The 16,447-nt window shown below is 37.6% G+C and overlaps 1 protein-coding gene across 1 annotated transcript; it reads right to left on the bottom strand.

Annotated features, from left to right (window-relative positions):
* Window positions 1-5,001: 5,001 nt before the first annotated feature.
* On the bottom strand, window positions 5,002-13,709 carry kcnj14 (potassium inwardly rectifying channel subfamily J member 14; the record flags this gene model as incomplete). Its single annotated transcript, XM_014004728.1, is given in 5 exon segments — window positions 5,002-5,617; window positions 5,766-6,083; window positions 7,752-10,052; window positions 10,302-10,744; window positions 13,604-13,709. Coding segments are annotated over 3 exon segments (1,581 nt in total). The 3' UTR covers window positions 5,002-5,401.
* Window positions 13,710-16,447: the final 2,738 nt, after the last annotated feature.

Genomic DNA, 16,447 nt, shown 5'->3' with positions numbered 1-16,447 from the left:
GTCATACTTTTAAAGTAATGTCATAATTGTTGGATCTTATTTCATAAGTCATCATTTTGAGAGACATCGTCATTATGCTTAGTCATGTTTGGAGACAGTATTTCACAATGAGATGCAAGGTCAAAAATATAAACTCAGTCATCATTTGAATGAGCATTTCATATGGGGTCATATTGAATAAGTCATAACTATAACAATACAATTTCATAATTACAAGATGATTATGAGATGCAGTTATAAGGATATATTACCTCAAATTTCTACAATCCTATTCTACATATAGCAGTTAAGACTGTCACTTAAATTTGAATTATTAGAAATTATGTCATATCATAGATGTTGAGTCATAATTTTAAAATAATATCTCATAATTGTTAGATTTTACTTAGTGGTGGAAATTGGCTTTTACAGTTTACCTTCCATTTTTTGTATTAAGCTTAAAAAACTGTAAATGTGATATATTGTTTACATTTAACAACACTGATTATTTATATGGTCTGTGTGTTCATGATGTGATAATAAAGAAGAAACCAGTAAATAAAGTTGTTTCATGTTGTTTTTATTGCACTACAACATTTTTTTGTGTTTTTTAAGTGCTCTGTGCCTGAGGCCACCTTGATATTATACATAAGCAGAGGTTTGCTTTTCTTTCCAAAAACAAAAAATAAAATGTAGCTTTTCATTCGAGTTCACTAATTTATTATTATTATTATTATTATTATTATTATTATTATTATTATTACAAATTATATAATTCACCTTTATATTTTGTCATATATTCACCACAGAATTCAAAGCAAACCAGTAGACTGACCAATGTGACAGTGTTCAGGGGTCGGGTTTCATTTTGTGGTGGAGGCAGGATGAATGCCACGACCCTCCACACAGCTTATAAATAGAACCTGGTAGCTTTGAAGGATATAGTATAAGATGAGACACAATCACAGCAGAGCTTTAACACTAATTGTAACACACAAGATGTTACTGACTGATACTTCAGCACCACCTGAAATTACAAAGACTCCTCTGCAAGTGAACCACTTTAAAGGGCCTGTGACATCAAATTTTTGTAATAAACAAGAATGCATTTTTGTAAAGATGACATTGATAACATATTGCAAACCAAATTTCACACAGCTGAGATGAACAGTTGTTGAAGTATTTGCACGTGAAGTAACAGGAAGTGATGTCAAAGGGGAATGTCTGTGTGTGAACAGAGCGTTGGTATGATGAACACAGACTGTAGAATCTGACGTTTCTTTAGATTATTGAGTCATTATCAGCGAGAGATGAAAAAGAGTCAGAATTCAAATAATATTATTTCAATAAACAAAGACCAGGGACTTCCCTTTCTTAAAGAGTTCCCCTTTGATGTCACTTCCTGTTTCACATTGACTGAGCCAAGTTCAAAAGAAAATATGCCAGTTATGTGACAAAATGGGTCAAATCATGTAATAAGCAAAGTTTCTTAAATATAAAAATATTTTTTTTGTTTTTGTATTTTAAAAATAAGCATGTCACGAGCACTTTAACTAATTATATTAACTTTCAATGCTGCTTTCATAATGTGCATTCAATTTATAATATCACCCTCTTTGTTTTGTGGAAAATACAAACGACAGGATTTCTGGCTGTGCTTCAAAAAAGGCTGATTTGGCCAAAAATTACATTTCCATCACAAAGACATTTAAATATAAAGCTATAATATTTACTATAAATACGAGAATTAAACAGACACAGACATTTTAGGTGCTTTGTAAAACAAGCTTCATTAGGTCATTGCTCCAAGTGTTTTGTCAATTAGTTCACAGTATTTAGAACACCGCAAGCATTTACAAAAATAAAACCCAAACAATAGTTTCAAATAAAGTATGCACAACAACACGCTGTTAGTAAATTACATGAAATTAACAAACGAAGGGTAAAATCTCTGGTCTGTTCTGAAGGCACCACCTTAAACACCACTCTCATGTTTTGAGTTTAAAAAATACCCTATGTGAAATTAGATGATTCCTTTTTTTTTTCTTTATTTTTTTTTGGAGAAAGTAATATTTAAAATTATTGCAAATTGTTTTGATCCACTCATGAAAATGGAAGACAGGTTTTACAGAAACAGGAGCAAAACCACCCCCCAATATTTGCAAATGTTTTAAAAACCTTACTGTAAAATAGATCACCTGAAAGAAAACAGCTTTTTCAACACAAAAGTTACGATTAAATGAAGAAACTTTTACAGCTCAAAATGTTTTCTCTATAGAAAAAAACATACAACATACAGTACATTATATATGAAGAAACTGTTTAAAACCGCTGCTCGTTTTCAACAGTTTCTCCTTTTTACTGCAGTTCAGCTTCACTCAGGTTGTTTGCTCAGCATCCCATGAAGAGCACAATCCATACTTACCATTAAAAAATGAAGAAAAAACAACAACTCTGCACCATGGTGAAAATACATTCCTGAGTGCATTATTATTCACTTCAAATAGAGGTCAAACATACAAAGGTGCAGTTGTAGGTTGTAGCCACCACGTGGAGCCACTGCAGCGTTGGAGCCAGATGAGTGTGCTGTGGTAGTGATGGGCCAGATGTGAGACTTAAAAACAAAACAGGTTTCCAGTGATCCTGAAAGACTGCCAGGGCCAATCAGACAACTAGGTCAGAGCAGTGACCAAACTCCCGCAGTTTCTCCTCTTTCTTTGTTTCAGATCTGCACAGGATTATCTGTCTAAAATCTTCTTAACACTCACATTTTTAACTCTTGACTTGCTTTTCCTCCTCGTTCCATTGAAAATGATGTCCTTTCCATCCTTTAAACCCCTTTTATGTATCTTAGTTGTTACATTTGATTCCCCATTTAAAGTGAACTCCGACTAGTTGTAACATTAGTCATTATTTGGTAATTTAAGATAAAAATAAGATTGTAAAAATACTGTTTTGTTTTTAGGTAATTAAAAAAATGTTATTTACACCACAAAGCATTCTGGGTAAATGATGACTCTTACAAGATACTCTAATGCAGTGGTTCCCAAACTTTTTGTCTTCTGACCCACAAAATATCCATGGCAAAAACTTGTGACCCCAAATATTACTGGTTTGAGTACAAGAACTTCGTTAATAACCCTAAAAACACAGGCTTTTTGACAATCTAAMCAGCTTRTACACAAATATAAATACTTMTTTTTACTTATTTTGTGTTTTGTAATAATTATAGGGAAAATATTACATCAGCAATTATTTTATTACCCTTTAAATTGATTTCTGGAGATTATCCAAGGTGCTTCATGACSCATAATTKGGTCCCAAGCCCAACTTTGGGAACCAAAGTGCAGTGGTTCCCAAACTTTTCAGCTTTTGACCCACAAAATAACAGTAGCAGAGACCTGAGCCCCCAACTATTTTTGGATGATAAACATTTGTATCAGGTCAACTAAACATGGGCACGGTAACAATATTTTTATACTAAATTTATCCATTTTAAATATACTAACCTCAATCGTTTGTAACAACTAAGGCAAAAATGTAATTAATTCAGAAATTCTTTTCAGGACCCCACCTTGATCTTTCGGGACCCCACTTTGGGTCACGACCCCAACTTTGGGAAACACTGTTCTAATGTGAGCTTCAGTGTTAATTTTGGACAATGTCTGAAGTTTAGTTTTGACAGATGAGAATATAATTCAGCCTGCAATGGAGGACAACAGAGCTGCTTCATGGAAGAAGAACCTCCGCTTTAGCCTTTTAGCTTCACGTTAGCGTCCAAGCTGAAATTAGCTCAGTGGTTAAAGGCACATGTAATATACTGTATATATGGCATTAGCTCCCAGACTAATAATATTAGCTCAGAAGTTAACACCAAACATAGTATATTAGTAACATATGACCAGTGGTGGGCACTAATTTAAAAATTAGTTCCACTAGCCCTAAAACACTGACTCAAATATTTAGATCCCCTAATTCTAAAGCACTAACGCACTAAAAGTTTTAGCCAAAGCTAATTCTAAAGCACTAAAATAACCCAGTCAACCCATGAACATTCTTCAACAGACAACACGTCACATGTTGCTCTCTTAATACTTATCATTGACATTCCACAGCTGTATTTGGGTTCAAATATTGTTAATATGTCACCTCTACAACAGTGTATTAGAGACACTTTGCAGATGAAAAAAGGAGGAGCAAATCATCAAGAAAAAACCCCAGAATTTCTGAAATTTCAGAAATTTTCGAGAAAAAACAAGGCAATTATCTTATGTTGAAAAGTCTTTAAAAAAATTAAAATGCATTAAAAATGCTGAAATTACCATATCTACTGAAGCTTCACATATCTGTTTCAAAAATCACACACTTGGTTTTAAATATTCTACAATCAGTGTAGAATAATTTAGTCCAGGTTTGAAGTCTCTGTGTTTTAGTTTTTAAAGAGCAAACGAAAGATGGAAGTGAAAACAGGTGAAATCGCCTTTTAGCCATTCCTGAAAACTTCAGTTTTTTTTCTCATAAATTTACGAGGTTTTTTCTTGTAAATTTCTGACTTAAACATGTCAGAAACTATTTAGTTTAAATGTCGCAAATTTCTGCCTTTAATTATAAATTATGAGTTTCTGAGTTTTTTTTCTCCCAAATTTGCGACTTTTCAACATAAGAGAATTTCCTGTTTTTTTCTTGAAAATTTCTGAAATTCATCTAAAAAATTCTGAGTTTTTACTCGGACATTTGCTCCTCCTTTTTTTCTTCTGCAAAGTGGCCCTAATACGCCGTTGTACACCTTATGGATAAGTGATACACATATGAAGAATATGTGTGACAGCTTTCACCATCAGCTGCTAACAATGTTTGATCAATAACATTTATAGACCTCAGTTAGTGCTTCTAAATTTAGCCTATAAATTTAGCAAGTGCTAATCCACTAATAAATTTTAAAATTAGCAAAAGCCCTGAAGCACTAATCAGGAAATTAGTTCCCCTATTAGTGCTTTAGTGCTTTAAGGGAACTGTGCCCACCACTGACTAATGATATCACCCTATTAGCTCCTGAGCTAACAGCTAGGAAGCTAACACCATAGCAATATGGTGACAGCTTGCAGAGCTAATTTACTGAACATTAAGTTTAATTGTTTCAACCCATATATTGTGCAAAACCTAGAAAAAATATACATCTCCTGTCACACATTATAACTTTTTAACCTTGACTCTTTGTGTTTTAGTCTCAACAGGAATCATTCGTCATCATCATTCCCAAAATGCAATGCGTCAGTAACAAAATGGCAATGAAAAATATAAAAAATTTACAATTTTAAAGGAATTTGATGTTTTAACATGCCACAAACAAGAACTTTTAACATATTAAGGCCAACGTGTTCAAGTAGTCAGAGCTCCCTTTAAAACCTTCCATTCTTTGCGCTCAGTTAAAGTGAGGATGTTCAGCCGGGGATGGTCTTTGACTCTCAGACTCTTGATCCGGCTCATCTTCTGGGGAGATGAGCTGCAAGGCCACTTCGTTCTCGTAACAAAACGAGGAGCGTGAGCTTTCGACAAAACTCTGCTCAGCCAAATCTTTAGCGCTGCATAATGGTGTGTTCGGGATTTCATATGTTCGATGGAAAAAGGAGTAGTCCACCTGGAAAAGAAGGGGCAATTTTTTATTACACTATACTGTGAATCTCTACTATTGTGGATTAATAGTTGTACTGAAGACAAACATGTAAGGGGATTGAATAATTTGTACATATAACTAAACATTTATTCGTCTTTAACTCCTTTCTGACCTGGTAGCCGTCTCTTCTCTCAAAAAGCACAGGTTCAAAGCGGTGCCCCCAGAGGATTTCAGATGCCAGATACGAACTACGGCACTGCGTCGTCATTGCCGTGGCCTCCACCATACCCTCGAGTATGACCACGACCTCCAGCTCGGGGTCTTTCTCTAAGGTCTTCTTGTCCATTTCGAAAAAAGGTGACTCCTCGTTGATTTCGTGGACAATCGTCACAGGAGAGACCAAAAAGATGCGGTCAGTTCCAGTGTCAAAACCCACGTTGATGTCCGTGTTGTCAAGCGGCAAGTACTCTCCTTCTGATGTCACCCTCGGCTAGAAGCACACAGAGAATAAAACAAACACTCTTATGCACAGTCTTGCATTCAGAGTTCAATTTGCGACTGAACTTCAGTTAATATTATGTAAAAATTTAGCTCAAATATGTAAAATTGACTGAGTTCGATTAGCTGCAGCAGCCATCTTGAATTAGATTGACTTCAAATGTTTAATTATAAATGGCCACCCAGTGATGAATGTTTCAGTGTGGTTGACACAATATTTTGAGGACTGACAAATACACACACACAAATTATATTTCTATACTTCTTAAGGCCGGTCATTTTTGTGGCCTGACCCTTACCCTAAGCCTAACCCTCAACCCAAAAATGGAGTTCCACCATATTAGGACTGGTCTTTGGTCTCCAACATGAGTGCTAGACCTGACAAGGTTCTGAATACAAGAAACGATCCTAAGAAGGCAATAAAAATATGGAACACACAGACGCAGGCAAAAACATTATTAGCCACCGTTTTCCTTTTAGTGAAGCATTGTAATACCTTTCTTGTCCCTTCTTGAGTTTAGCTTTTGGTAATTTGTAAGACTTAATTTGAAAGTCTTTAGTCACGCTGTCAATGAACAGGCCTATCACTCGTATTCTGCGGAACGAGATTTAAAATCGTATTATTTGATCCTTGCAAACCTAATCCTAACTGCCCTGTTGTACTTTTAAGACAGGGGTGTGCAATCTTGGTCCTTGAGAGCCGTTACGCTACATGTTTTCCTAGTTTCCTGACTCTGTTACACAAGGTTCCACGACTGAATTACCTCTTCAAGTTCTGCAGAAGCTTGTTAATCATCCATGTATTCAAATGAGGCGTGCTGAAGCAGAGAAACCTTCCAAAACATGCAGGATTGCGGCCCTCGAGGACCAGGACTGGATGCACCTTGACGTGGTGTGTTGTCAGTGTGATGGAAAAATAACTTATCTATCTCCTGTTTGTGACTTTATTGTTTTATGACTTCATTATCTTCTGTTCTCCCTGATATAAGATGTTTTATCATCAGGACAGGATGTGGTGGAGATAATCACCCCTACAGGGACAAGTTGTCAAAATGTTCTCTTTTTGCCTGTTTAGACAAACATGCAATATTGGGTATAAAGGGGAGGCTTCAAACTAGTTCTTTGCATAACTAGTTTAGCACAGAACTGTTTCAGACCTGTGTTAAACTTTTGTGCCTTGCTGCTGCAACAAAACTCAGACGACCATTCTACGAAGTGCCTTTTTGTTTTATGATCACATATTTCTGTCTTTGGTAAATGAAGATTTCAGATTTTGTCCCTCTGGGGGATATGCACTCAACCAAAACAAGAGGTTAAACATATTTATGCACAAAATCAATTACCCAACCAATACTGACATGACCTACAAAAGAAAATGAGGAGATAGAGACGACAATGGTTCTCAGTTTAAGAACTGTGCAAGTTAATCCATGGAAAATCTTCCAAGCCCCTGAAGAAAAATAAAATAAGCTCTCATTAAGTGAAGTTGACAGAAAACAGGCCAGATGGTCTTAAGCCCTCGCCGTCTTTCTCTCTTAGTCCTGCGACCTTTTTCTCTTTACTAATCTCCCCCTTTGGCAGCCGTTTTATTTTGGCGCACCATTCAAACTGACCTCTTTTTGTTTTTCATTACACTTTCATACATCTTTGCCCCACTTACCTTCAGTAGCTGTGCTCGGACGTGTGCCTCTACCAGGTGGCTTTTCCGTAGGTTTCCGACCCTCCACATCATGCAGAGTTTTCCGTCTCTCAGCGCCACCACAGCGGTGTCGGAGAACACCAGAGTCTCGTTGCGTTTCTTGGGCTTGGCGATCTTTGCCATGACCGCCCCGATGATGAAGGCGTCAATAATGCAGCCCACAATGCACTGCAAAACGACCGCCAACACCGCCAGGGGACATTCTTCGGTCACGCTCCTGAATCCGTAACCGATGGATGTCTGCGTTTCTAACGAAAACAGGAAGGCAGCCATGAAGCTGTTCACCTGGAGAAAGCAGGGCTCCTCAACCACAGTGTCTCTATCAGACTTTCCTTCAGAGCCGGCTTCTCCCGATCCGGAGCTGGGGGGAAGCTGAATGGAGAGGTCCCCATGCGCGGAGGCAATTAGCCAGAAGATGAAGCCGAATAGCAACCAGGAGAGAATGAAGGAGAGGGTGAAGATGACCAGCATCCAACGCCAGCGTATGTCTACACAGGTGGTGAAAAGGTCGCTGAGGTACCGCTGGCCCCTCTCGCTTATGTTGACAAAGGTGACGTTGCAGCGTCCGTCCTTGTCCACAAAGCGTTGTCGGGGCCAGCGACTCGAGCGTTTGTTTCGCCGGCGGCTGGCAGTGGAGGGGGAAGAGACCGAATCCTGGTCTGATGAAGAGCAGCCTTCCTCTCTTCCTCCTACGCTACTGCCTTTTGCCTTCCTTGGCTTTGGGCACATTCGTCCCGCTCTCACTGCACCTTCTGCTCCAGCGTCTCTCCTGGCTGGCTCGCCAACGGCGCTCTGCCTCCGCACATTCCTGGTGTTGCTCTCAAGTTGTAGAGCTTTGCCGTTGAGGGCGTGAGCCGGAGAGGAGCTGGTCGGGCTCCCTGACTCCGTTGGGCTTTCTCCTGCTTTTGCCGTGTCTGCAGCACTCTGCGCCAGCCTCATGACTTCTTCCTCCTCCACCGGCCCATCCACCACAGCACTGAAGCGACGTTTGACACGTGCAGCTCCCATTATTTGGGACCAAATCTTTGTGGCTTGAAGATAAAAAGAGGTTTCTTGATGCAGTCAGTGAAGTTATGTGTATTTACTGCAACAGTCCTGTTCTCTTCTAATCAGAAGATAAATGCGGGTCCAACACCCTCAGACGGTCACTTACTTCAGTGTCCGAAACTTGGAATTTTGTTTCCCATTACAGTCTGTTTGTTTAGATATATATCCATCAGGAACACAGGCCCCTTATGTCAGTCAAGGTGTATTTATTATGACCGACGTTCAGTCCTACTTCCCGAAGAAAAGCAAGTGAGAGGAGCTGAAAAGAAGGGAGTCATGAACAGCCCCCAACGGTTTGATTGTGTGATCGATCCGGTGAAAAAAGTGACTTAACAAACATGACAAAAGCATGCAGGACTGGTTGTGTTCAGCTTAAAGCAACAAAAGGAAAACCTCAAGGTTTCGAGCACAAACTCATTACGCAGTCAAGTGGGACAACATCTTAAGAACATCCGGCTCTTTACAGCGTACAGTTCACAACACCGTGTGCAACATAAGGTGCAAAATAAAGGTTCAAGGCAGACAAAAACAAAGTTCGATTTCAAAATAAAACAGACTTTTAACATGCAATCATATAAAAAACGTGCAAATATCTTACGTTCAAAGCTCTTTCAAACCCTTGAAAGATTTACAAATCCTTGAAATGAGCATGAAGAAACAAAGAAAAGAGTAAAATGAAATGTCAACTCTATTTAACAAACAAAAGTGAGCAAATATGTTCATGTACAGATTCAAAAGCAAAAGTTATTAAGAAGTTTCACATAAACTATTAATTTTTATGGATTATAACTCTCCTGTCTTTACAATTCAAAGTAAGGTCACTTCTGTCTCAAACACTCAATTGAAAGAACCATTTTCAAATAGTTTCTTAATCATGTCACCGCTTTAACAATTTCACATTTTCTCTCTAAGTGTCTGCAAATCATTTTGACGGCCATTATGAAATGCTTCTCGGTGCTGACTGCTGAATGGAAGATATTTATTTGAATATTTACCTACTTTTGACAAGTGCCGGCACTTCTGAGCTGATAAACCTCATTACATGTCAGCTGAAAAGTCATTTAACACCTGACAAAAGGTAACAACAGGAAAAAGATTACTTGAGAGACTAAACTTTTTAGATAATTGATGATAATCTCTGTGAAAGTAAATGGCAACAATGCACCTTCGTAAATATGCTGCCTTTGCTGGAGTTCAGGAGCGAGATCGTGTATGCTGAAAGAGAAAAGCAAGAAGTGCTGAAAAAATGACTACCTCTATTGATTTAAACCCCTAAATCAGCAACTTTTATTAAACAAAATTATATATAAAAAAGCTATTTCAGAAAATCTGACTAAAAAATTCAAATGCTGTGTGAAAATAACATAAAACGTATACAAATATAACTTTTTAAAGCTTTAGAATGAATGTTTAAATAAATAAGTGAATATGTCTGAGATCTATGGTTGCTGTGTTAATATTTACCTTGCCCATCTGTTTCTAAAAATGAACCTGGATTATGCAACAACAAATCATTAAAGACATAAGATCAGAAACGGTCCCTGGAACAAACTGCACTGATCCAAGTCCAAAAAGAACACAAAGCAACACAAATCAGCAGCTGCTGTAGCTCCGAAATGACAGAAAAGTGTTCTTCATTGATAAAAGATGAGAGGAAACAAAACTACAACAAATAAAAATGTGGGAAGAGATCCCTCCTAAAGTGAGAGGTGACGTAAGGGTTCATCTTCATGTGTGTGGGGACCTCCTCATCTGAACCACGTCCAGTAAAAACTGTGAGCTGCTCGGGTGCTGAAGGAAAGAATCACACAACAGGACAACGACAGAGTCTGTTGGGTGTCCTGGTTTATTCACAGGTCACTGTCTGAGTTTTGTCTTTGGATCTTCGGGCCTCAAGTTCTGAAGGGCTTGAAAAGAAATTTGAACAAAAAAGCAAAAATGTAAGAAAATATCAGAAAAAATAAAATCACAAAAAGAAAGCAAGTAGAACAAATTTACTTCGTAAAGGGAACTCTGACAAGTTCAAACATCAGATATTATTTGAGAAACATTTACTTCAAATAACCAGACTGTAAAAATACCGCAGATTGTTTCATTTCTATAAATTGAAAAAAAAAGTATTGTCACACAGACAGCGCCATATTATTTACGCCACAAAGCATTCTGGGTAGATTCTCGAGTGCGAGGCTGCGAGCGAGCTCTTTCCAAATTGAAGATTAATTTGTCATGTCTGATGTTCAGCCCTTTTAAAGTAAACCAGAGCGCACTGACAGAGAGGAGAAGGTAGAAATGACTCAGCCTGAAATGGAAATGGTGATGGAGGACAACAGAGCTGCTTCATGGAAGAACAACCTCAGTTTTAGCCTTTTATATTTCACACTAGCTGCTGAGTTAATTCATATACTATAAACGGTGATATAACTGTCATGATCGGTGTTTTTGTTTTCATTTTCTAGTGTTTTTCTGTTCCCCTGTGTTTCTCTTCCCTGCTGTCTTGCCTCCAGCTCCGCCCACGCTCACCTGTTTCCTCTTGTGTTTCCCCAGGTGTTTCCCATTGTCCCTTAATTTGTTTGCTTTATATTCTGAGTCTTGTCTTCTGTCTTGATCGGATCAATGTTCAATCTGTCCTGACTTTGTCCTGCCTCCGTGTTACTTGTTTCCTGGACTTCTATGTGAGTTTTTGTGCTGCACTGCCAGCATTTTGTCCTTGTTTTCCATTTTTGAACCTGCCTGCGCCCTGGGTTTTTTGCCTGCACTAAACCTGATAATGTTGGCTCTCGACCTAATAATATTAGCTCACGAACTATCGCCACATATTTATTAGTAACGCATCTATATATCACTAATAAACATGTGGTAGTTCCTGTTTTAACTTTCATTAGCTCAGGCACTGGTGCCTTAACTTATATGGCAATGGGTGAATATTTTTATTTTTTATATTTTGTATTTTTTTTAACTTTTTATTGTTTCTTATTGTTGTTTTGTTTGCTATGGACCAATCAAGTCTGATTGATTGATTGATTGATTGAACAAACACTAAAACTAAATGGCACTGTCTGTGTCACTATATGTTCTTCAAAAATTATGAAATCTAACTGTCTGGTTTATATAGTTAAAGTAAATGTTTACTCATGTTTCAGGCGACAGTTCAGACATTTTAAAGTGGGATTCTGTGAGGGTAGTAAACAATTATTATTAGGGATGTCCGATGATATCGGCCTACAGATATTAGCATAAAAATGTAAAATCTCTGTATATCGGTATCGTTTTTTTCTTCTGATAACAAAAGCACAATAAATTAACGCCTGGATTTGACCAAAATGTGTTAATAAATGCTTGTGGTCAAGAGACATTCACCGGTGCGCAGTTGATGACATCATCAAACTGGATTATCTCAGGGTGAGCATGATCCAAACTATTGTTTGAGACAAAATGTTTATAATAAATATGGCATTTTCCCTAATTTCAGTGAAATGGCTTTTCTTTTGTACAGACAATGTTTATCTATGGAATACATTTAGTGTGGTATCACAGTAAAAGCAGATAATGTCCCTGACAGGCGATATGTGATGTCAACTTAATATCGGTTTGCATTATCGGTTAATATCGCAATTGGAAATTAAGCACTGAAAAATATCGGCATATCAAGTATCGCCAAAAAGTCAACATCAAGCATCTCTTATTATCATGTTACCTTTTTTTGATAGTTGTTACCTAATTTAACTCCATCTCAAACATCTTTCCTTAAAAGACCACATACAGAACGGAGCCTTTTCTGGAGGGCCGGACTAATGAACTTCACTCATTTCTGTCAACTATACATATTACAACATGATTTTAATTAGCTTAAAACAGCAGACATTAAAACTATGAAGCACTCACGCTGAGAATTTCTACTTTATACTAATTAGTTTATATTCTTTATCCACTTTTTCCTTTCTGGATCGCAGGGCAGGTGGGGCCTACCCCTGCATTCTGTCCAAGGAACACCCAGGACAGGTTGCAAGTCCATCACAATGATACATAAAAACAGACAAGGCCAACATTCACACTCTCACTCATGACAATTTACAGTTACCAGTTAACCCAACATGCATGTCTTTGGTCTGTGGGAGGAAACCAGAGTGCCTAGAGAACACCCACATGTGCATAGGAGGAACCTGCAAACTGCACCAAGATGGTTGACAACTTTAACTACCATGTGCTTTTTTTACAGCATTTCAAATTTCAGCAACAAAATAACATATATATATATTTTTTTTTTCTTTTTCTTTTCCTCTATTGAAATAAATAAAGTTTTTGTTGGGTTTGAATGGTTTGCTATTTGTTTTCCACAAACTGAGAACACTGTTTGCCAGTGATTTCAGCAAATAAACACTTCAAAGCTTGTATCTCGTTAAAAAGTATCCGTATTTATATTTTTACCATGTGTTGGTAAGTGAATGCACACACACTCAGGACATAAGCGTTGAGCTCGCCTTTAAAACGAAAGTAGGGCTAAAGCCAGTTTCAAAATAAAAGCAGAGGTTTAGAGTTAATGTTTAAAATGCTTCGTATTTGACTTCTGATTCTTTTCTTGACCTTCCCTGGTCAGGATGACGATGGCTAAAAGTGTTTGCATGAATTTAGATCAATTTTCAGACCATTGGATCGTCATTGTTTTTAAGACGCCAGCAATCAAATGTTAACTATTTTGTTTAACCCCACTTAAAAAGATTTGAACAATCACTTTAATTATAAGAGCTTATTGGTGATCAAAAACTTACCAATCATGATTTCTGGTTTCTTACACATAAAGCTTATAATGCTCCCCTGTAGAAAGTCCCAAACTGAAGAATTGTTTTTTGAAACCAATCCTGTGAGTCAAAGAAACTGTGAAAAAAACAGAAGAAAAAAATGTTTTAATGGTTTACATTTTTAATCTTCTGAAACAGCTCCTCCTCCTGTCAAATCAAAACTGAGCATTAGGACATTAAGCATGAACGTAGCCAGGTGGTGACACCTGAGACTGATGAACATGAGGAGAAGGCGTGAAGGCTTACCTGAAGGTATGAATGAGTGAACAAAACGACTCAGGGTGACACTGAGAAACAAGTCAAACTAAACACAAAGTCTCTCCAAATAAAGGCACAAGGACATATAGTAAAAAATAAATAAATAACAACAACAACACAGTAACGACATATAAAACCAGTGGTGGGCCCAGTTACACTAATCCACTAACAGAGGAAGTAGCTTCTTATTGAGCGGATTAGCTTTTTTGTTCATTTTTGAAACTGTTAGCAGACCTATTATTTTCCCCTAATTTTAAGTCCACTAAAAAAATTAATAAGTGTAAATGTTAATTTTTTTTTGCCATTTATCATAAATTAAATCAAGACAATCTCTTCTCACAAGCAGCGCTGGATGTCAGACATCGTGTGTTAGCAAGTAGCATCATTAGCAGCTAAACTTCAACATTCAATAACATTTAACAATATTAAAGTAAAAAAATATAGAAAAAATGACTACGTATAAAATATGGTAGAGAAAATATATGTTACTTGTTGTTTGATTAACTTCAAACGGTATTTATAAAAAAAATACAAACTCGATCAAAAAATACTTTTATTTTGAAATGCGGTAAACCGGAAGTATCACAAGCTAGACTAGTGTTGGACTACTTGAAACCAGTCTTGGTCTTAAGACCGGTCTCAAGACCACTTTTTTATGGTCTTGGTCTTGTCTTGGACTGGACAGCATTTGTACTCGGTCTTGTCTCGGTCTCGGACATTGAGGACTCGGAATTTTATTTCAAGACCAGTCAAGACCACAACTGTGGAAATATCACTAAAACGCCAGATTATTGGCTAATTTATTTGTTAATTTATTTGCTAAATTATTTTTATTTATACAGAGTTGATTTGAGTTAACTTTGTCTGTTTTTGTTGCTTTTACGGTGGATTCCATCAACTCTGTTACATACAGAAGGAAACTTCACCGAAGTGAAACATAAATCTGTGGATCTGTGTTTGATTACTCTGTCTGGCTTTCTCAAGGACCAGGATGTGACACAAAAATCTGAATTATGGAACTGAAAGTGAAAGTAGTCAAACTGAATTTTTAATAAACCAAAATACAGTTTCAATTTAGTAAAATTCATTTTCAAACCAAGGCATTCAATTCCAAATTATGAACATTTACATTCAATCTGAGCAATTCAGATTCAATTCCTGCTGGCACAAGATTTATCCCGTAAAAATCAGTCTATTAGGTTGAAACTTCAACTTAATTTTTTTAGGTAAAGTTTAAAAACAAAAACTCAACAACCCGTTATCACTCAGAGAGCTGTATGTGCTGTGGAAAATGTTCAACTACTACCACATCACGTTTTAATTCAATATATGGCTTTTTGTGATTTGCAATGATGAATAGACTACGGTGCTTATCTCAACTCTGAACGACTCCAATCAGTTTTGTTCAATTTTGTTCAAATCCATACACAGGTGCATGAGATATTTTGCTAACAGATACACAAATACATACACACAGATGTCTGTAGGATTGTGTGCCCTTGATGGTGGCGGGTCGTGACCTTTTGTACCTTGTCTATCCTGACAGGACATTAATGAACACACACTCAGGTCTGCTATCTGCTACTGGTCTGACTTGTTGCTGGACTCCTGTCAAGCACTGGGAAGGTGACGAAGAGTGTGTGTGTGTGTGTGTGTGTGTGTGTGTGTGTGTGTGTGTGTGTGTGTGTGTGTGTGTGTGTGTGTGTTCGTGAACAGGCAGTATGAGAGCAGGTCTTACAGAACAACACCTTATCCAGGCCAAGTGACAAGTGTCTCAAATGACTCCTGATACAAGAACATTCACGAGAGGTTATGTTGGAAAATGTGAAGCGGATCTGCAGTTCTGCTCTGAGCTCCGTCCGGATGACGGAGCTCCTCACCTTATCTGAGCCCGGTTACCCGGGTCAGAATCTATCTGAGCCCAGCCACCCGGGTCAGAATCTACAGGTGAAGGTCGAAACAACGACAGACCAGTAAATGAGATCATTCATGCTTTACGAAGGCTAATGTGCAACTATTAATGGGAAAAAGTTTTTCAATCTAATGCTTTTGGATTTAGGATGTTGTTGTGGGCACCTAAAGATCAACTTTATATCATATTAATCTGTCAGATTATAATGTTTGTTTACACACTACCATAAATAGATAACTTTGTAGTTTTCTGTGTGCACTGCATTGTGGGTAGGATTTAGAGTTTTAACAGTAAAAATAAACCTTTCTGTCCAACCGGCAGTCCATCCATCCATCCATCCATCCATCCATCCATCCATCCATCCATTTGTACATACGTTTGTTCATCCATCCATCCATCCATCCATCCATCCATCTGTACATCCATCTGTACATCCATCTGTACATCCATCCATCCATCCATCCATCCATCCATCCATCTGTACACATACATCCGTCCATCCATCCATTCATCCATCCTTCCATCCATCTGTACATATGTACGTACATACGTCCATCCATCCATCTGTACATACGTACGTACATCCATCCATCCATCCATCTGTACATACGTACGTACATCCATCCATCCATCCATCTGTACAT

This window comes from Austrofundulus limnaeus, unplaced genomic scaffold (genome assembly GCF_001266775.1).
Source record: "Austrofundulus limnaeus strain Quisiro unplaced genomic scaffold, Austrofundulus_limnaeus-1.0 Scaffold26, whole genome shotgun sequence".
In the NCBI taxonomy this organism is placed as follows: Eukaryota; Metazoa; Chordata; class Actinopteri; order Cyprinodontiformes; family Rivulidae; genus Austrofundulus; species Austrofundulus limnaeus.
The sequence above is the reverse complement of the archived record's forward strand: the minus strand, read 5'-3'. Positions and strand labels throughout refer to the sequence as shown.